The sequence below is a fragment of the Sylvia atricapilla genome, chromosome 15 (genome assembly GCF_009819655.1).
Source record: "Sylvia atricapilla isolate bSylAtr1 chromosome 15, bSylAtr1.pri, whole genome shotgun sequence".
NCBI classification, from domain to species: Eukaryota; Metazoa; Chordata; class Aves; order Passeriformes; family Sylviidae; genus Sylvia; species Sylvia atricapilla.
This window is the reverse complement of record NC_089154.1, coordinates 12,735,491-12,757,038: the sequence shown is the minus strand read 5'-3', so window position 1 is coordinate 12,757,038 and position 21,548 is coordinate 12,735,491. Positions and strand designations below refer to the sequence as shown.

At 39.9% G+C, this 21,548-nt stretch overlaps 1 protein-coding gene across 2 annotated transcripts in view; it reads left to right on the top strand.

Annotated features, from left to right (window-relative positions):
• The window catches only part of USP7 (ubiquitin specific peptidase 7), a 68,323-nt gene that overhangs the window by 27,191 nt on the left and 19,584 nt on the right, over positions 1 to 21,548 (top strand). Inside the window, exons 2-11 of one of the 2 annotated variants that reach the window (XM_066330240.1) lie at positions 2,968 to 3,072; positions 3,467 to 3,499; positions 8,807 to 9,005; positions 10,411 to 10,549; positions 11,248 to 11,336; positions 12,049 to 12,157; positions 17,899 to 18,029; positions 20,432 to 20,486; positions 21,013 to 21,093; positions 21,186 to 21,276. In XM_066330240.1, coding sequence (XP_066186337.1) covers positions 2,968 to 3,072; positions 3,467 to 3,499; positions 8,807 to 9,005; positions 10,411 to 10,549; positions 11,248 to 11,336; positions 12,049 to 12,157; positions 17,899 to 18,029; positions 20,432 to 20,486; positions 21,013 to 21,093; positions 21,186 to 21,276 — 1,032 coding nt within the window. The remainder of the gene's footprint in view (positions 1 to 2,967; positions 3,073 to 3,466; positions 3,500 to 8,806; positions 9,006 to 10,410; positions 10,550 to 11,247; positions 11,337 to 12,048; positions 12,158 to 17,898; positions 18,030 to 20,431; positions 20,487 to 21,012; positions 21,094 to 21,185; positions 21,277 to 21,548) is intronic. The other variant, XM_066330241.1, reaches the window with a different exon arrangement.

Genomic DNA, 21,548 nt, shown 5'->3' with positions numbered 1-21,548 from the left:
CTTAATCCTGTAATGTATAATTTGAGTAAGTCTTTGGCATTGCCTCTGCTTGAGGCAAAGGAAAACATGTTTCTTAATTAAACCTTGGTATGATTTTACAGTTCTTTCCTATGAGCTCTTAAGGACGAGAGAGAAAAACACAAATTACTGATTTGTGGTGCCCTAGTAGAAAATGCATTTTGTTATACCGCTTGCTGGTACATCTGTTGAAGAGGGACTGTGTTTTGTTTGTGTAAAGGATTAGTTGGATTTTATTAGCATTTAAAATGCTTCTTTTGTTTACAGTAGCCAAAAGCATTGACTGGTGTTATCTGCTTTCCATATTGAAAGCTGTACCACATACTTCGTGTCCATCTATGTCAGAAGCAGCAGCAGGGGCATTCATCATGGTTCATTTGTGTTATCACTAAACAGGATCTCTCAGAAGCTGTCTCTGATTAAGTTGATTGCTGTTGCTGTGATCTCTGACTCCTCATACTTTCAGAGGATGTAGAACAGTATCTCATAGAAGGCTCTTTATTTTTTTTTGTTAAGGACAGTTCTTTCCCTGTGAAACATGGTGTCAATATTTAAATTCCCTGTTAAAAGATAACATTGGATGTGCTTTTAGTGAAGAATAGAACTATTCCTCAGGTGTTTGCTTCAGTTTGTTTCCAGATACTGAGTTGCACTGATGATAACTTTAGGAGGAAAAAATAATTTTTTTAAAAAATGAGTATCAATTTATTGTAAACAATTGTTGCATTTTGAGAACATGCTGTATGCTTCTAGAACGCAGTGACCCACAGGACAGCTTTTAGACCAGCATGTGCTCCTAAAAGGTTAAAAAAGTGGGGGAGAAGGCAGGATGTCGAAATGAAATTGGAGATCTTTCCTTCTCACTTTTGATTGTTGTCATTTTTCCTGCTCTTAAGTGGCAGGAGTTCAAACCCGTCCCCCCATAATTTTGTTGTGGTAAATGTTTAACTTGGAGTTCTACTGCAGCATTGCCAGTTCCATTGCTGCCGAGGGGGCTCCTGAGGCTCCTCCACACCCGAGCCAATCTTCGGCAAACCTTTTTCTTACCCAGTCGAAACTTCAAGTCATACTTGATTTTGCTTTTGTTCCGAAGCTGAGAAGTTAGAAAAGTGCACGTGTTGCTGGGGGTGCTGCGCAGTGTGCGTTTCCCAACACTCCTTCCACTGGAACCTCAGTGGGATCTGCTGCACCCTAATAAGTGTCCAGAAGCCGTGTGTGAGCATTACGTTTGTGATCTAGGGTAGCTCTAATCCACGAGTAAGTCTCTAACCTGAGCTCTTTCTGTCGTGCCGAGGGCAGAGGTTACTACTTGTGCGGATTTACTAGGAGAGTAAACAATCAGAATAGAAGTGCTGGGTGTGAAAGTATCTTCCTGTGTGCTGTGAATTGGAATGAGGCTGCGAAAGCTCTGAGGAGAGGCAGGTGACTGATGCTGCTGCCCTTCTCCCGTGGCTTATCCTACCTTTGGGACGAGCTCCCTGCCTTTTAAAAGACTCGGGAGATGATCACGCAGCGATCCCCCTTGTCGCTTGTGTTTGTCTCTTTTGCCCAGGAGAAACTCAGCTGCGGTTTGATACAAGGAGAGTGTATAGGCTAGTTGATAGTTTTTGCAAACAGCCGGGTCCCCGGGCTCCGTGGGCTCTCCCCGGGGGTCCGTGGGCTCTCCCCGGGGGTCCGTGGGCTCTCCCCCGGGGTCCGTGGGCTCCCCCCGGGGTCCGTGGCTCCCCTGTCCGTGGGTCCCCTGTCCGTGGGTCCCCTGTCCGTGGGTCCCGGCCCGTGGGTCCCGGCCCGTGGGTCCCGGCCCGTGGGTCCCGGCCCGTGGGTCCCGGCCCGTGGGTCCCGGCCCGTGGGTCCCGGCGTGCCCGTGCGGAGCCCGGGGCCGAGGGCAGCTCTGTCCAGGGTGCTGACGGGCCAGGGCACGGCCCGGCTGCTGTGCTGGAGCTGGGCTCGTGCTGTGTCCTTTGGGAACCGTGTCCAGGCTGTGGCACAGGTTACCCGCATCCCCGGCAGCGCACACAGTCAGTAGCTTGTGTGTAGCTTTTGGGTATAAAACTGTCCCCAGATCAGTGACCTTGGCGCTTTTGAGGGGTAGTAGAATATGTAAGTTAATAGCATGAGGTGTATATATGGTGAGAAACTCATCAGACCTTTTAAATTAGTGTCTTTTAAGTAGTGCTTGTCCTTGAGATGGTTGCAAGGGCTTATCGGTTTTACAGTTCGATGATAAAACCCAGATTAGTTTATCCAAGAATATATCCACTTTTCTGAAATCATGCTGGAACTATCCACTGGCTTTTGGTGTGGAAGCAATGGAAGGAGGTGTTGTTCAGTTTTTGGAGGAATCAGGAAGGTGTTTTTTTCAATAAAAGGAATGCATCTTATAAGTAGTGGGGTTTCAGTTCATCAAGTTGTCTCATATCTCTTGGTTTAGTGGCATTTACATATGTAATGGTAACTGGAGCAAAACTTAATGGCAGCAGTGGTTAGAAACTGGAAAATGTCCTGTCTAAAATGTTCCTTAATCCTGAAAGATTTCCTTTCCAATTTTCCCCAAATAAGACTTAAATCTTTTAGAAACTTGAACTTGTGTAAAATTTTCTTGCACTGTAAGAATGCAAGAAAAGGTAAAGAAAAACGTTATTATTTTATGAGACTTGATTATGAGATGCTGATTGTAAGGCTCTTTGGAAACTTAAAAGTCAATTTATGTTCTGTGTATGTGTGTTCCACTTTAATGTGGACCATTTTCTTCATCCGTAAATATTCACCTATTTGGGGATTTTTTGTTAGACATATATCAGGACAGCTGATAAACACTTAACTTTATTAAATACTGTTCTGTGCAAGTGTGCACCATTCATGTGTCTCATAAACACTACCTGAGACAAAAAAGTTAATTTCTGGTCATTAATTACATGATTAATTTTTACACACTTCGTTTTGTTTTAGCTGGAGACACAGATGATCCTCCAAGAATTACTCAAAATCCTGTCATTAATGGGAATGTAGCGATGGCTGATGGACACAACAACACTGAAGAAGACATGGAAGATGGTAAGAAAATATTTGATCAATATGGTTTATGGGGTTTTTTGGCTTCTTTAGTTTTATGATTTTGAGGAGAAAATGGTCCATCTCTTATGTCCTGTGATCTGCAGCTCATTAAAAAAAATGAATCCCTCTGTAGTTTGGCTGCTGGTTTTCTGTGTAGGCATCCCTTTGACTGAGCTGTACAACAGGATTAGACTTCTGAAGGTTTGGGATTTTTTTCTTGTACGTTTTCTAGGTACTCATTTAAAAATTGCTGAAAGTGCTTCTGTCCATTGTTATGTTTTGTGATACAGCCCTTTAAAGATGCTGGAGGTGGGCTTTGCTGAACAGTAATTTTATCAGTTATGCAATTCCTTCAGGGTATTTAGAATCCTTATCTGTCCTGCTCTCTCATCAGGTGGCAGCTGTGCTCTGGTTTTGTCTTTGTGTGGTAAGTCAGTGGTAATATTCTATTGAAGAACATCTTTATCTCTCAGTTCTGATGCCTAATTTTACTCACAAAGGCAAATGAAATATTATGTATTAATGTCCTCTTAGTAAATGGAGACATGTGGTTTTGAAGTCTTTTTCTTGGGCCATTAACTGAAAATAAGGGTATACATTTTGTTGCAGGAGGTCAAATAATCATAACTCTGGGTATATTTTAAAAAAGGTGACAAGTTTCTAAATTTGTTAGGTTTAGTGAGGAAAATGTGCAATGGTATTTTTTTTTCTTAGGAAAGGATATGGACTGCTCATTTTGAAGAATGAAGTAAAATTGAGTTGGGAGAAGGGAACCATCATATGAGTGGGATTTGTTCCATTTCCCATGCTGTCTTGTGAGAGTACATTTAGGACTAGGCCTAAACAATTAGTTAGATTTGTGCAAAAATGAGAATTTGAGGTTAAAGGTCAAAAAAGTGCTTACTTTCATGTGTTCAAGGAACATAGAATACTGATAGAAAATAGTAATGTTCCATGAAGAGATTAGAGTTTAAATTCAGAATAGGAGCATCTCATGGTTGAATCACCTCTGTATCATTGGCAGACATAAAATTTTCTGTGACCAGAGTCTTGCAGTTAAAGAAAAATGTAGTCTGCTTTGCCTATGAATTTTATTTATGTGATTACCTAAACTCATTCAAAGGGGTTTGATTTATTGCTGAGAGCAGATAGGTGAGACTGAAACAGGGAATTCTGTTCTTATCAAAAGCTTTTATAAAAGATGTTAAATGTCTGTCAGGCTGTGATATTTAGAGGGTGGCCAGAGAAGAAAGACCAAATGGGCTGGCACCAACTGGCTAGAACAGATCTGTTTAAGTTCTGTTCTTGGTAGGGATGTTTATATGTAGGAAGCCTGATCGTGTTTGCTGTTGGTACAACCACAAATAACACATTGGTGAATTAGAAAACTTATTTGTCCACTAGTTGGTCTGTATATACTTGTACAAATTAGCCAAAATAGGGACTTAAACTGCAGAAATAGCTGATGAAAGCCAAGCAAAGCTATATCAGGACTGGCAAGTGCCAGATCTTCACCTTTTCATTCAGAATAACACTGACCCTTTAACCACAAAACTGCTGTGAACCTGTTTGTGTCAATTCCCAACTGTTTGACTCCTCTCAGAACTGGATATTGAAGGTGTTGCATCGGGGAGAAGTATCTGACAGGAGATGTGTGGAAGTTTCTCATGCCTTTATGGACTTCCAGCCTGGTCTGGAGCTTGGGCCACTCTGCAGTGGGACACCCTTCAGGGTTCCAGTTGATTATTAAGCAATGCTGTTAAGAGTTCCTCATTGTCACATTTGAATAAGGAGTGTCTGGTTACGTGTTGGTGCTGCTACAGCTGTGCATTGACACAGATAGAAAAGTGTTATTGCAAAATGTTAGAGTTGCAAAAGCATTCCTGAAGACTTGCATCACATAAATGGATGATGCTTCTTTTCCAAGTCTTGTAAATCAGATTAGTTGCTTGCTGTTGCATTATTTACACATCAGTGCAATTGCTCTCTTGCTGTTTGTGCTCTTGGTAACCTGGTTTGCAGCATGATGTGCATGGGTAATGAACTGCTCAGAGATGCCAAAGACAGGGAGAATGGGAGATATGGGCTTCTCTGATAAACATGCAGTTTTCCTGTGCTGTTACTCATAGGAAGAGGCATCAATCTAAGCTGATACAGAATGCATGAGGAGAATTTAGATACCTCTTCAGTGAAATTAATGAGTTTAATGGTTCCTGTGAGAGAGGTGAACAGTAAGATGAAAGCTTGATGCTTCCAGCTGGATCACAGAAATCAGCTTTCTGGTGATTTTCTGAGTTCGAGAAACTTTTGAGGTGATTTCGTTTTTCCAGCTTAGCACATAAAGAAATGACTGATAAGATTGGGGTAAAAAAAGTGCAGCTCTTATCCCCTTTGCTAGGCAACAGGCTGCAGGTATTGTGAGGCACAGGGAACAGGAGCAGCAGTGGACCACCAGCAGGACTTTCAGATAAGGCTGTGTTCTCTCAAGCGCTGTGACCAGTACCTGTTGCTGCTCTGTGTGAAGTCTTAGCAATTAAAAAGAACCAGCTGAAGGATTGTGCTGTGCTTTGTATGGAGAATGACTTAAATGAACCAAACTTTAAAAGCTGGAATAGCAGCCTCTGCAAATAAAGGAAAAAAAATAATACAAACAAGGCTCTGATCAAAACTTGTTTGCAAGTGCATCAGTATTCAAAGCAACACATAGAATAAATTCTCTTAGAAGCTAAAGTTCAAACAGAAGGTCCCTAGCTGAACATAAACTCACAGCTTTGCCATTACCTCCTGAAGTCTCATTTCTGTGAAGAATTGCAGAGGCAAGAAGGCTTTCAGAAGCATCAGTCTTAGCTGTATGCTGGTATTGCATGCTGTATTTGGATCATTATTAAAATATTCATAGAATATTCAGCCAGTTTCTCCATTAATAATTCAGGTTCAGAATATTTTAATAACTCCAGTGCACTTTCAAGGTAGCAACATTTACTAAGAAAATAAAGAAATCTGCTTTTCCCAAAACTATCAACATTTAAATATGTGTTTCAGCCTTAAAAATGGATCATATTCAGTATTTGGATCTCTGATTTGCAGGATCTTTCTTCTGTTAACATGCTGAATGTGACATTCATCACATCAATGAAAAAATATTTTCCACATAGCAAAGACAGTCCATTGCATGTAATTTCTCCAAGTATTGTCAGCTGGATCAGTCCTCCTTCCCTTGTAGTTCAATTTGTAGTTCTGGGATTTATAAAAGTCTCACTTGCCAGTCACTACTAAATTATCCTGTTGCCAGTTGCAGTCTGGTATCTGGAGGACACGTTCATGATGGCAAGAAAAGGCTTTATTTATTGATGTACTCAAAATCATTGGCACGTTTGCTGTGTAAACTTCTTTTTCTAATAAAATTCGTCCTTTAATGCATTACTTGCTAAGAAAAAAATGAGCTTACTGGAAAGAAAGGAAGGTTGTTATTTTTAAAGAAACTTCTATTTTAGGGTTGACCTGTGTTACGAGGCTGCATTTTTATGGAGCAGTTACTAGCGCTTGCTCAAATATTTTCCAGAGCAGAGTTCCCATTCCCTGGTGAGCTCTCCTGCACAGGCTTTCCTGAAAAGAAATCAAGAAATACAAGCAAACTTTCTCTGAAGCATCTGCAGATGCTGCGTGGGCTGCATTTTTTAGCTGACACTGTAGCAGCACTGCTGCATCCTTGTGCTGAAGTGCACTGAAAGCTGCATCAAAGGAGGCGGAAAGCAAACTTGGCTCGTTTCTCAGCAGCTCAGACTGAGCCCAGAAGCACTGATAGCGTGATTGTGAGTAGGGAGGTGGCCTCAAGTTGGTTTGAGGTACATGTGATGCCAGACTGATTTTAAATTGTTCAGTTACAGATTTGTTTTATCCTGGCTGTATATCAAGTTAGTGCTCCTCTGTCTGCAGCCTGTCAGGTTCTTGGGTATAGAAGATCAGCTCTTCTCTCTGTCAATGGGCAGTGAGTAGTGAAACTGGGAAGAGCATTTTTTACGTAGGTGACAGACTGCTAGTTAGCTCCACTTCCAGGCAGGGAAAAAGAAGGAAATCCTTTGAACTCCTCGTGTTATTGAGGAAGATGACAGCACAGGACAACACGAAGGTCTTTGCAGGAGTAGAGGGGACAGCAGGCAGGTTTGGGCTGCAGTACCTTTGAGAGACAATTGGAATGTTCAGGGCTGTCAGGCCATACACAAAAAAATGCTTTGTGTCGCAGTTCTGGAGTAGGACAACTGCTTGAAAACTGCTTCACAAGGGAGAAGAATGAAATCCGTCATAGCTCCCTGGCAGTTGTGGATAGAACTTGGTAATTTTCTGTATGAAGTGTATAATCTTTACCCTGCTGCATGTTGTAATCAAGAGTGTTCCATTTTTTAAGTAGGGTAGCAATCAGGACTCACCTGTGTTTTGGAGAAGTGATTCAGCGCTGTCTCTGGTGCTGTGCCAGGCTGAGTAAACCACTGCTGTCCGTGTGTGGCAGGAGCACAGTTGTTGTGCCTTGTCACAATTTCACAGTCTTGATTTCTGCCTCTGTGGTGGTGTCCCTCAGTGCTCTTTGATTTCAGTGGGGTGTCACAGCATTTGTGACACACCTTCAGCTGCAATTGAATTGGATATCACTGCCTGTGTGACACACCTCCAGCTGTGCATCCCCCGTGGGTGCAGTGAGAACAGCAGGGTGACCATGGGTGCTGCCTGCTGCCCTGTGTGCTAGTCCAAGCTCCTTACAGCCAGGAGGATTCCGTGTTACACGAGTGTCACACTGGAGCCATGGAGAAGGAGGGGAGTGTCTTGTGCATCCCTGGCCTGTAGAGTTGTTGGGATAAGTTGGAGGTTTTTCCTCCCCAAGTGCAATGTGAGGTGTGTCACAGTAAAGAGAGCCTGGCCTTGCGCCTTGCTGAGGCTGTCACAGTCTCTCCAGCACCCTGTTATAGCCGTGTACTACAGAAGCAGAACAGATTGTGGTAGGTGAAGAACTGGGTATGTGGGAAGAAGGCAAAATTACTTTAATTGTATGTGTCAAAATGAGCTCTTTGAAAAAAACGTAGTCTCATTTAATTTTGTGCTAGACCACTAAAAATCCCTAGTCTTTGCATAGCACAAAGAAAACAAGACCCTACTCTTGAGCTAATTTTCAGCAAATTGATACAATTTTACAAAAATCCAACAACCAACCTATGGCATTCATCTGTTTTAAATTATGCTGCTGCAAGCCAAAACCAGCTAAATGGTGGCATGATATCAACAGGGCATTTGAACAGATTGTAAGATTTCTTTGTGTGTATGGGTTCATGCAGGGAAGTGACTTAAGCTGGGCTGTGGAGATGCTACACAACAAGAAGAGTTAAGAGTGGGCTGTGATTTAGTTGTAGAGCGTTTGATGTCTCTGTCTTACTGCACCTGCTGCTTTAGAAGAAACTGGAGTGGTAACAAATCCTACTGTTAAAGAGGCATTTAAGGAAATAGTGTACAAATGGAAAGCGTCTTGCAGTGCCCTGTTTGCCTGAATGGAGTTGCAGTGTTTTGCAAAAAGAAAAAATTGAAACGTCAGTAATTAAGTAGTTGACTGTCCCTCTGGGATGGGGATGCTTTTATTGCTTCCCACATCCCACTAGATGAAACATGCTCAGGTTACATGATGTGGGTCATTTTGGAGTGAAGAACGTGAGCTGTTTCAAACAATGGTGTGTGTGTGTGTGTGTTACAGATACAAGTTGGCGATCAGAAGCAACATTTCAGTTCACAGTGGAACGCTTCAACAGGTTGAGTGAGTCAGTGCTCAGCCCTCCCTGCTTCGTGAGGAATTTGCCATGGAAGATCATGGTAATGCCACGGCTCTACCCGGACAGACCACACCAAAAAAGTGTAGGATTCTTCCTTCAGTGCAATGCTGAGTCTGATTCCACGTAAGACCCTTTCAATTATTGTACAAGTCCTCACTTGATACTGGTTAATCTATTGCAAGAAATACAAACATCTACAAAAAAAACCCTTCTTGCTTTCTGCAGGAGGAGAGAATTCTTGCAAGGGTTTGAGTGCCCTTTACTCCCCACCTTTCTAAATCTCAGAACATAAGAATAATCCCCTCTTTAGGATGAGCTAAAATCAGCTTCTGTAACTAGAAGTTTGTGGTAGAATTTAGATATATGCTTGCTGAAGGAGAAGTCCTTGACTGACAGTCTTCTTGGCGTGGAAAGAGTTCTGGGTTTATTTCAAGTGAAAGTGGAGCTTCTCTAACCATGCCAAGCTATAAATGCTGCCCTGTGAAGCACGTGAGCAGGTAACTGCTACCAATGCAGGCAGAGCAGGGAATGAATCCTCTCCTCAAGTGGAGTTCATGGCTCTTCCAGCAAGATCTGAACACGTGCCTGTTCTTGAAGTCCTGCATGCAAATCAACATTGACTACCTTTGACCACTTTTGTAAACAATAGAAAAATTTTTAAAAGATAACTGCAAACTTCTGGGGCATTTCTGTTGTTTATCCAGGAAGAGTGCAGACCTCTCAGGTCTCCTTTCCAGCAAGGTAACTCCATTCTGGCCCTGAATCTCACAAAGCTTGTTGTTTACTCTGAATAATACGTTGCATTTCCTATTCGTTTTTATAATGTAGAGGTGAGTGCTCAGAGCAGAATGTAAAAAAAAAGTTTTAAGTGTGCTAACAAGTCACAAGACATGTGATTCCACATCCAAGTGTTTACAGAAAAAGGATAATGTGATCTTCAGAAGTACCAACCAAGGTGCATCTGGTGGAGCTGAGCAAGCAGTGCCACTGCATGAGGCAGTGACAGGACCTTGTCTGGGCTGTGTCCAGGCTCATTGCCATGCACAAGTAGGGTGCTTTTGAACACCAGTGGTCATGAGGAAATGCTGCTGAGACAGTTAATGTTGGGGAGTTTATCTTGTGGGAGGGAGGGTAGAAGTCCTCCTCCTTTCCTTACCAAAGGCTGAGACCTCCCACTCCATGGACACCAAGAGCACTACTGGAGTTGGCCCCTCCTTGTGCAGTGGGGCAGATCAGTACTAACTCACCTGGGAGAGCCGTCATCTTCTTAAACCAACCTGCAAATCACTGACACACTTTCCTGTCAACACTGCTCCTATAAGAAAATCTCCATTCCAGATTCATAATGTGGCTTCAAAAAGCCCCAGGGGTTCATGCCCTCAATAACAATTAACATTTAGTAAGGAAAAAAAATCTGGTGTGTGAAAGTAATATACCAAAAATCCCTAACAAAAAAAGAATAAATTATGTAACGACTATAAAAAGCTTGGTTTGGAAAGAGTTTCAAGTGTTTCTTCTGTATTTATAGGTCATGGTCCTGTCATGCACAAGCAGTTCTCAAGATAATAAACTACAAGGATGATGAAAAATCATTCAGTCGTCGTATTAGTCACTTGTTCTTTCATAAGGAGAATGACTGGGGCTTTTCTAACTTCATGGCCTGGAGTGTAAGTAATTGGACATGTATTAATCTATTGCTACATAGCATTCTGTACCTGTACTCCTGCATACTGACATGCTGATAGCAAGGAGATTTTTTTCCCCAAGCTGTTATTCTGTCATTGCTGTAGATTTTTTTCTCAATCTCTTACTCTATTAATTTGATTTTTGTAGAGTATTTTTACTTACGTTGTAATTTAAATATTCCCTCATTATTATTTTCTGCCTGACTACTTGTGTTCTGTTATCACTATGTGATAGTCAATGACATTCTGAAGCAACATCAATTTGCTTGCATTTCTATATGTTTTTTGTGTATATGTACATGTCTATTTAATGCCCTAATAATACCACTAAGGTTTCTCTTGAATTGTGACGACTTTTGAAGCATTTGCAAAGGTTTTGGAATATTGTCCAGAAGAAGCAGAACATTTGCTTACCAACTCTTACATCACTGAAAACTGAAAACCTACTGCAAAATCTTAAAAGGCAGGAACAACTTTCCTGCACTGAGACACTGAAAAAGAATTCTGATGTAGTAAGCTGAAAAACAACTGTCTTGGTGTTCTTCAGTTTTCCTTCTTCAGTTTATTACTATTGATAGCTCAGGCTTGGACTTTAGAAAGTGATGTCTACCTGGATGCTTCACTGCAGTCACGTTGCATGTTCCACATTTCATTTTTCTCGTGTCATTTGTGTTTTACAGGAAGTTACTGATCCTGAGAAAGGCTTTATAGAAGAGGACAAAGTTACCTTTGAAGTCTATGTTCAAGCAGATGCTCCACACGGAGTGGCGTAAGTATCATTGATTAAAAACAAAGCAATATTGAAAATTCTTCATTCTGAGTGGGGTCATTAATTAATTTTTGGTGGGGATCATTCAGGTATTCTGTGTTATTGCCATTTGTGTCTTCCATCAGACATTCTCACATGACAATATTTTCATGGTCACACAGAGATTTTGTATAGCTTAAATTTTTGTTTGCATCAGTCAGCAAAATGTTGTGGAGCTTCAGCTTCTGTGTGAGTTGGTTTGTGATTTAACACCTCTGCAGTTCTGGCCTGGGCATTTGTGGTGTGGGAGCTGATGGGGTTTCAGGTGCAGCCAAGTGGCTCTGCTGTTTCACTTGCTTTGGTTTACAGTTGTTGTAAAACTGCTTCATCTCAGTTGTTCTCCTTCATGGCACTTGCAAACAGCAGGGTTGTACAGAGGTGCAGACTTGCCCTTTAAAGTACAGCTCTGAACTCCAGGACACTCTCATTTGACATAATTTTCCTGCCATATAGAACGTATTTTAAAAAAACAGAAGAGTAATAAAATCACTAAACAATTAATTGCAAAGACTGTTGTTACTGGCAGGCAGCAGTGAAGTGTAGTTTATTTGAACCTTCAGTAGCAGTGGAGAGTAGCTGATACCTACCAGTGGTATCCTACCTACTGCCTTAGAACACTCTTTCTTATTGGAATACAGAACTTTCCTGTTTTTAACCACAAACTATTTTCTAGGTGGGATTCAAAGAAGCACACAGGATATGTTGGCTTAAAGAACCAGGGAGCAACTTGTTACATGAACAGTTTGTTACAGACTTTATTTTTCACAAATCAGCTACGAAAGGTAAGCAATACATGAAAGAACATGAGATTATAACGTTGGCTGTTTAAATTAGCATTTATGAATGCTTCAAAACAGACCTGTGTGATTCTTTTGCCTCCTTTATCCTTTCAGAGGAGTTGTGACTTACATGGTGATGCACATCTTACTGCAGGCAGAGAACAGGAAGCTGCCTTTTGTAGTTTGTGGAACACAAGCTTTTATCTTTTTTGTAGCAGGCAGAGCACCTGGAGAAGACCTGAGCTTAGGGGGTGTTCCTCTGACTGTATTATATGTTAATATTGCTGGGAATTTCTGGGAATGGGCAGAGAAGTTTAATCTTGCAGATAAAAAATGGAAGCAATTTCCCTATTGTGAAACAGTTAAAATAGGGAATTATGGCTTCTCAGCCCATAAACAATGCACAAAGATACACATTTGTTTCATCTTGAAATTCCTATTATGCAGCAGAATTTTTTGTTATTGTGGTTGCCATCCTTGTAGTGATGGAAAGCATTGTATTTTCAGTAGTTTAAACATCCTCATTTTATATTTACTTTAGTAGTATTTTTTGGTTTACTGTAGGTGTTATTTCTTTGCTGGAAAGAACTTCTTTAAATACCTTTCAAAGAAATATCTCATCTAAAGCAAATATAAAATACACTAGATAATGTATAAGTTTTAAAACATTGCAGTACCCTTACTGGGATTAAAACCAGAAGTGATGACTTGATATTGCAGGTGGCTATGTAGAAGAGGGGACATACTTGGAGAAAAAGCAACTTGGAGCTGTTCAGTTTATTGGAGTTTCCTATTGATCCTAATTAATCCTTCTGTACATTTCTGCACGTACTGTCTGTCTCTTAGTGAAAAAGAACTGTTCTAACTTGGAGTTAGAACAAATGAAGACTTTTTTTTTTCTTATGTAGGCCAGTTGTTGCAGTTCAGTTAAGCTTCCTTTTCCCTTTTTAATGTACCTGCTTTCCACTGTCTTTAATTTCCCACTATCTTACTATTTATATCTCTGTGGCCTGTAAGTGTCCCAGTTGGCATTTCTTTTTTCTCTTTGCAATGTGCTGTTTACTCTGAAGTGCTGCAAAAAAACCATAAAAATCTCAAACTCCAGTAGAATGTAACTGAAATCTTCCCAATGCCATGGACAACAGATTAATGCTTGACTTGTTTTACATGATGCACCTGTTCATTTTTTGCATGATGTGTAATTTACTCATTCAGTTTTTCACTTGTTATAATGCCTGTTCTTTTTTGCTCAGCACTCAATGTTTGTGCATTTTATGTTTTTGGACAACTTCACTTGGCTGTTGAGAGAAAAAAAGTGTTTTTGTGATAGCTCCATCTAATGCAGTTGAGTAGTTTGTTCAAGACTGTCTTGTAGTCAGTAAATCAATACGTACCATGAAGTAGTGAAGATGAAATTCTTTTTGTGATACAGATTGTTTCAGCTGAACTTATCTTACCTGCCATTCCCTGCACTTCTTCACCAGCTCCAAAACAAAAGCAGCTTTTAGCATCTCTTAATATCTGTCTAGTGACCACATGAGAAAACTTAATTTACTAGAGGTGGTAGCTGTAGGTTCCTTTATGGAAGTGTTCCTGGACATCAGCTGGAATGTTCAATTCCTTGCTCATTCCTCAGGCTTTCGGAGCTCCCCTCAAAACAGAACAGATGACAGTGGCAGTTTTGGACAGCTTTAGCACTCATTTGCCATTGGTACAGATCAGGAAGAATCAGCTGTTGCCTTGTCTGAAAGAAGTATTTTTTACATTTATATTTTCACTTTGACCGAACTTGTTCCTCTTAAACCAAAGTAAAAGAAAAAAAAAATGCAGTATCCTTGGTTTGCTTTTCACCATTTCCATAATTTCAGTGAACCTTCCTTCCTTGGGAGAAATCATGATTTCTGTTGCTGTTACTTAGAGCTTTGTTCAGAAAGAAGCTGCTGTCAGGAGCAGAGCTGGGGAAGCAATGAACAATAGCAAAGGCAGGTACATACCTCTGGAAAGTCAGGCCCTGGGGAAGCGTGGGTGAGGATTGATGGAGAGGTCCTTTCTTCTCTGCTCTGCTTCCAGATAACAGATGGGAGGTTCTGGGATGTTTCAAATGAGACCTCCCTTTTCAGCAACGAGAGGTGGCTTCAGTGGTAGGGAATAAAGGAACTTTCACATTAAAGCATGTTGTTATTTGTTGCTTGTGGCTGATAAATATGTGTTTAACTGCAGTCCAGTAGGCAAGGGGCAGTGGTGACTTCCCAGAGGGTCCAGGTTTGACCCTGGCCTCTGTTACCTGAGCTGTCCCAGAACTGTCTTCAGCGCCTGCAGCCTGTCGGTGCTTGTGGCTGCATTCAGTCCATTTTGGAACTTCTTGCTGGTTCCCTTGCAAAACTCCCTACAACTCATGAAAACATTACTGAATGTTTATGGAAATGCATTAAAATAATGAATGCTGGTCCATTTCTCCCTGATCTGGCTCTCCAAGTTTTCCGATGTATTTTACCTAACCTTGGAATTTCATGCATAGTATTTATTTCCCTTCTTTAAGTAATTCCTGCCTTTAAACAATGTGTTCAAATTAACCTATACCATTCTATTATTACATAAATATCTCGAATTTTTCTATCTGTCAGTATGCCTATGCATGTCCCTATCCCTCTTTGTGTTAGTTTCATGAGGGAACTTCTCAGGTGCTAAATAAGAAACCCTGCTTTTTTATGTGAATCAGAAGGCCTCACTCCTTTATCTTGAGGTCAAACTTTCAGAATTTGAGAGGGTAAGGCAAAAAAACAAAGATTCAAAGAGGATAATATTTAAAAACTGGGTAGTGTGGAGAAAAACTCAGAAAGAAACGAGCTCAAATATTACCTAAATACACAAACAGAATGAAGAGCCAAGAAAGGCTGTGTTAAATGTCTGCTTTGTCATTACACATGTAGGCTTTTCAAAAGAAATATAACTGGTGTTTTTATTCAATGACAGCTGGAATGTAGTAATTATAAGCAAATTGTAAATTATTATTTGAATATTATTTGAGAGATATAGGAAGGGAATTAATTGTCCAGATGGTATGTGAAAAAAGCGTTTAAAAAATAGGAACTAAAGGCAAACGATTTGATTTTGATTAATTATCAAGGTATTCTGAACTCCAGTTTATGCATTTTTGATGGAAGAGTCAATCACAAGGTTGATTTTTAGCCTGCTGTAGGTTTAGCATTTTAGTATTAATTCTTTGAATGTATCAGCACTGACTATATTTGCATTTTTTCATGACTTGATTTTCACGCCTTATTTCTATTTGTTTAAACATAGCAAGTATCTATATATTGAGTTTTTAAAAAAGTATTTATAAGATGTTTAGAAAAGTTAATAGGGGCTGAAGATAGAGTTTTGGAAGATTTGAGACTTGGTTGTTCAACTACTTCTGTTTCTACCTTTAGCTAGTGACACCTACTCTTATAAAGGTTCATAAACCAGGTGCAGGAGGAGATTTAAAGTTGACTCTTCAAGGTGCTGACTTGTCCTGGTGTTGATATCTTAAAGGAAGAATTAACTTTTGCTTGTGAAATTGAATGTATAAGTGATACTTGAATTGGAGTTTGCCCAGATTGACCTGGTTAAAGGGAATTCTGCATTTGGATGATAAAAATAAAGCAGTTGGAAATGATTTACTTTATTAGCTTATTTGAATTGTTCTGAAATCGAATGTTCGGAGCTTAGGAAGGAAATTTTCATAATCAGGGTGGTCCAGCTTTACATTAGGATGTATGGAGAGGTGGTGGGCTCTCCACTCCTGGAGATGCTGAGAATTTAACTGGATCCTGAGCAACTGGACCCCAATCTGAACTTGGCACATCTATGGGCAGAAACAGAGATCAGAACCTATGCAGTTCTCTTCCAGACTGCATCACTATAAACTCTTGAAGCAGTGCTTTATACATTAAAAAAGTTAGCTGTTGAAGCTCAATAAACTTTCAAAACCTGTTGCCAGTGATAGAATTGAAGATGCAATTTTCTTCAATTTATAAAATTTATAAAGCAGTTCAAGCAAATTTCAAAGTGGAGCAAAAAAAGACTTTTTTTTGTTGTCATTAGGGTGAGGTTGGGTTATTGTTCCTAAAATTGCCCTAACAAAGACTTCTGTTGACTGTCCTTCAGAAAAACGTTGTTGATAAGTCTCAGTTAATTTTTATTAACTAATTAACTGTTATTATGTGTAACTACTACTAATGGTGTAGCTTGCAACTACACGATTGTAAAATTTGGAGAAGTTAATTTTGGAAGTTACTTGTATTCATGATTCTCTTTTACGTCATCTCTTTTAACTGGTAACTTCTGAAAATTAAATATTTTAAAGATACAGTCATGTGAGTTATCATATTAGTTTGCAGTTGTATAATTATTCATAGTTTTTCTGTCAGAATATCAGGGATTTAGTTTCTTAATGAAATCGTTTCTCTTCATCTTACTGTAGCGATTCTGATGATACTCTTTATTCTTTGGAGTATTTCTGTTGCTGTTCTTTTGGAAAATGTATTGGATCCTCAGAAGTGGAACAGAAAACTGTCTTGTCAACATTTTAGGCACTTCTTTTGTTGTTTTTTCTGTCTTATTTTGTCTTTTGCCACACCCTTGTATTGTTTCTGTGTCAGCGTAGTCTTTATCTGGTGCCTGTGGTTCCCATGGCTGTGTCCTGGGCTGGCCTGGGGCAGTGGCTGGGCTTGCCCAGCAGTTCCCAGCTGAGGTGCTGCCCTTGCTCTGTGTGTAGGAGCTCAGTCCGGGGTGAGTTGATGTGCTGCACACCTCGGGAGTTCTGGCTAATGCACAGACTGAAGGAGAGTCACTGAGGTCCACTTCAGCACTTCACTCACAGACGTGGATCATTCACTGTTGTTTCACAGGCAGAAATTCAAATGGCAATTTTTCTAGTTTTAACAGGTTATTTTCTTATATGGTACTTAATATTGGAGTTTTTTTTAGTTTCATTTGTTGCCTAATCTCCTTCCAGGGTTGTCTGTTTCTTTTTATATTTTCGTTTCTCGAATGAACATCCCCCTTTTGTTTGCTCTTGCTTTCTCCTAGACGTATTGATGTACACTTTTTAAAAAGTAAATCTCATTTCAGTGACTATTGAACTCTCCTAATCCCTGTTTGGTCTATTTGTGTAATTTCTTTGTTCCCAATCCTTCCCAGATCAGTATAATCAGTGAATTGAATTGTTAAGCTGTTTATTTGCTGGACAGCGATGACGTTAAGTAGGAATGAATGAATGTCAGAGCTTCCTCTGACATCTCTCTCCATGTGGACCATTTCTGTTTTCGTTCACTTGTTGCTCTCTGTGGTATCATGTGGCTCCTTTTTTCACAAAACCAGTTATTTTCAAAAGTCTGTAGTATTGACTGGTATATCTGGTCCTACTGTAATGATGGCACAGACGTAGCGGTCACGAGAAGGTATTTGAAGGTGTTCAATGCTTTAGTGCATTTACTGTTCTTGGCTGGAATAAGGGAACTATTGAGATAAAATAACCATGAATGGAATCTGTTGTTCACATCTTTCTAACCACTGTCCTCTAAGAAGAGTTGTTCCAGACAATTAACATTTTTACATTACAGTACAAGATTTTTTTCAGACTATTTTGAAGTGTTGATTAAATTGAGCTCTATGAAGGGAGTCACTGAAGAGGAAAGAATGCATTAAACAGGATGAGCAATAAACTTTTCTGATACTAATTGAACTAAATGCTTTTTCAGGCTGTGTACATGATGCCCACAGAAGGAGATGATTCATCCAAAAGTGTTCCTTTAGCATTGCAAAGAGTGTTTTATGAGCTGCAACATAGTGACAAACCAGTTGGAACTAAAAAGTTAACAAAATCATTTGGGTAAGTTTCGGAAACTTGGACTACTTATTGGACTCGGGCTTCTTAAAGCTTTTCTTTAAAAAAATTGTATTTTAATAAGGTTACTTTTAGAGAGATGCAGAGGTGCAGAGAAGTGTTAATATAACATGGTGTGAACTGTTAACTTTCTGTAGTCTGCTTGCATAGGTTTTTATTTGTAGCCAGTACTAAAGACATCTTATGCAAAAATCAGAGTTTTTGGGAAGGCGAATGGTACAGAAACAGAGCTGTTAAGAGCAGGTTTATAATTTACCTGAACATTGTGTGACGCATTTGACTTAAGTAAAATTCAGAACAAAATAGTCATTGAAACACTGCTGTTCATGTATTGTTAATATCTTTTAAAAATGGAATCTGTTTTAGCTTTAGTGCAGTAGCAGCAATTTACATGTCCATGTTGTTGAACATTAATGGCTGCTGTAACATTTTCCTACAACATATCGAAGACACAAGTTAGGACAGAAAGATTAACGTTAGTATAACCTTTACAAGTCTTCTCTTTGCATGTCTACTAAGTGGGGAGTAGGATTTTATTATTTATTATTATTTATTTTTTATAACTTTGTCTTGCTGTATTTATAGGCTAGTCTTGTAGTAATATTGACAAGCACAGTTTTATTTCAAAACACATTAGGAGCACATTTTATTTCAAAACACATTTTGTATTATGTTTTTCATACAGTTGTCCTTGTGTTCATCCTTGTGTTCATCCAGATAGCCTGTAGTTGTGCTCTGTCCTAAAAACACACTCCTTGTAACCTTGTGTCTTTGCAACCTTGACTCTTGCCCTTCAGGGGAATCTTAAAAGGAAATCAGTAGCCTCAGTGTTGTCTGTTTATTTGGCCATACCCTCTTCCTACTAGCACACTGTATATTTGCTTTATCAGTGCTCCTGCTGTCCTGTTACAGGCCAGGACTTGGTGATAGAGTAAATACTTCATCTTGAGCTAAGATCCCAACTGTGACATATTTAGTAGTTTGAAGATGCCTTTCCCAAGGGTGTTGCAGATGCTTAATTTTGTATCCAATAGCAGGGTTTTAAAAATGTGTTCATGCCTGCTTTTGCTGTTGGAAAAGAATTTTAGAATGTATTTGAAGCTTTAGGTTTCCCCCTTCCCTCATCATTGAATCAGAGAGGGGTTTTTGGCCTTGTGAGCTGTAGGTGCTGGTTAGGGTATTATTTTTTACTGAGTATTGTGAATTTCTAAGTTTAACTTCTTTAAGTAGTAAATGATGCCATGAAGGTGCCCTTTATCCTAATTTTAGTGGGTGACCTTTCTCTTTGGTTTGTCCTATGAGCTGGCTAGTATTTAAAGCCTAGAGAGTCAGGGCATTATTTTCTATTCTTAATTATCTGACAGGTCACTTGATTCAGCCTGTTTAAGTGTGGACCCCACACAGTTGTTGGCACACTTTGGAGATTAGTTTGCTGCCCTGTGACAGTGGGGGTGAGTCACTGAGAAGAGAGTGGGAGGGAGGATAAGGACAGCACTTCTCATGATCACCCTGCTGCTGCTTCCAGGGCCAGGGTGGAACATCCCATTGAAACTGGAACCTACAGTCAACAGAGTTCATTTCACATAGTTCAGAGTGGTGACTGCTGCAAAAAAAGTTATCAGAGACTTAGAACTTTAAAAGCTTTCTTGAGTTCAAGTTACAGTTCTCACAAGTGTATTTAAGGCTGGAACTAGAAACACTTTATGCTTCTTGTTTTATTGAAGGCAGGAGTGCTGAACACCCTTGTTGCAGTGTGCCATGCTGGCTGTGAGGCACTCAGATCCTGGTGCCCTGGGCCCTGCTTTCACACCGTGTGTTTGCACATGGACAGTTCAGAAAGCTGAATGCCTCCTTGGAGTTACTGCATGCCCAGGATTAACTGTTTAGATGAGCACAAAAGAGCCAGTCTTTCCTGTAAATCCATCTACTTCCTTTCCTGTGCTGAAATAATCCCTGAACGCCACTTGACTGTACCTGAAGGGCCCTTGGAACAGAAGCAGCTGGAAACCTGCTGTGGAAACCGATGGCATTGAATTGCTCCCAAGCCTTTATTTAAGAGATTTTTTGGCATGAGCTGAGACTGGGTTGCGGACTGGAAGAGCAACAGCCTGGCTGTGGCCTCCTCAGCTGGCTCTGGATGCTTTTGCAGTCCCTGCCCCAGTCCTACACAGGAGAAGGGGGGAGGACACAGAACAGCTGCCAAAACATCCACCAGTTCACTGCCCCTTCTTCCTACACAACTGAAGGACCTGTACATCAGCCAGTCCCAAATCTCAGTCTGTACATCTTGCTGTGTATTACACTCTTGATCTGCAAAGAAATCAGAAAATATCTTTAGAGATGTTCTTTTCCTAATGAGTATTTCTTTATTTTTTTGCCTTACAAAGGTGGGAAACTTTAGACAGCTTCATGCAACATGATGTCCAGGAGTTATGTCGAGTGGTATGTTTTTACTATTTCTTGCTGATCTGTGCTGTATAAATTAAATTTCTCTTGATATTCTATGTACATATATAATAGAGTTTAGAGATAATCAGAGTAATAGTGGCCCTGATTAATTTAAATTAGATCTCAAAAGCAGATTTTTGCCTTGGTTTCTCTTTAAGAATGGGATTGCTTGTGGCTTTTGTGGGTGAGGAATTTGTAAAGAGTAAGGAAGCTTGAAAGTCGCTAGAACATGTGCTAGTGGAAACTTTTATAGTGGAGAGAAATGCAGTTTTGAAGATGAAATGCATTGTTACATCAGTGGGGCTTTCCAGACTCAAAGAAGTGGAGTGGTTGGAGTATTCCTCAGTTTAGGGGGAAGAAGAGGATTTGAAGGACTAGAAAGGAGATGCCAGAACAAAGACAATAGCATAGCATTTTTGTCCAAGTGACTTAGCATCTAATCAGTTAAGTAGTCACGTGTGTGATGAATACATTTAAAAACTGAAAGTTTGTTTTGTGTAAAAACTGATTTTTCTTTCAGCTCCTTGATAATGTGGAAAATAAAATGAAAGGCACGTGTGTAGAAGGCACTATCCCTAAATTGTTCAGAGGGAAGATGGTGGTATGTATTATACCTTTCTCAGAAATAATTTAAATTATGCCTTGTTGCTTTTATCAAATTGAACTTCTGTGTTGTTTTGCTTTTGTTTCCAGTCTTATATCCAGTGCAAGCACGTAGACTATCGATCTGAACGAATAGAAGATTATTATGACATCCAGCTAAGTATAAAGGGAAAGAAAAATAGTAAGTGGTACATTGTGATATGCACCAATCCAGTACTTCAGCATGTTGGGCAAATTTACTGCCTGTTGTTTTCAAATGGGTTTGTTGGGGCACAGTAATTGGAAATATGTGCTTTAGGACACCTTATTGAAAACATTGTTAATGCAGTGAATGTTTTTGCCTGTATTACATTTCTTTTTTTCCTTTATTCCATTTCCTTTCCCTGCTCCTTCCTCCCTAATTCTCTCATTGGTATCTTTTCATAAAACTCTTAAGAACTTTAGGAGTTTTCT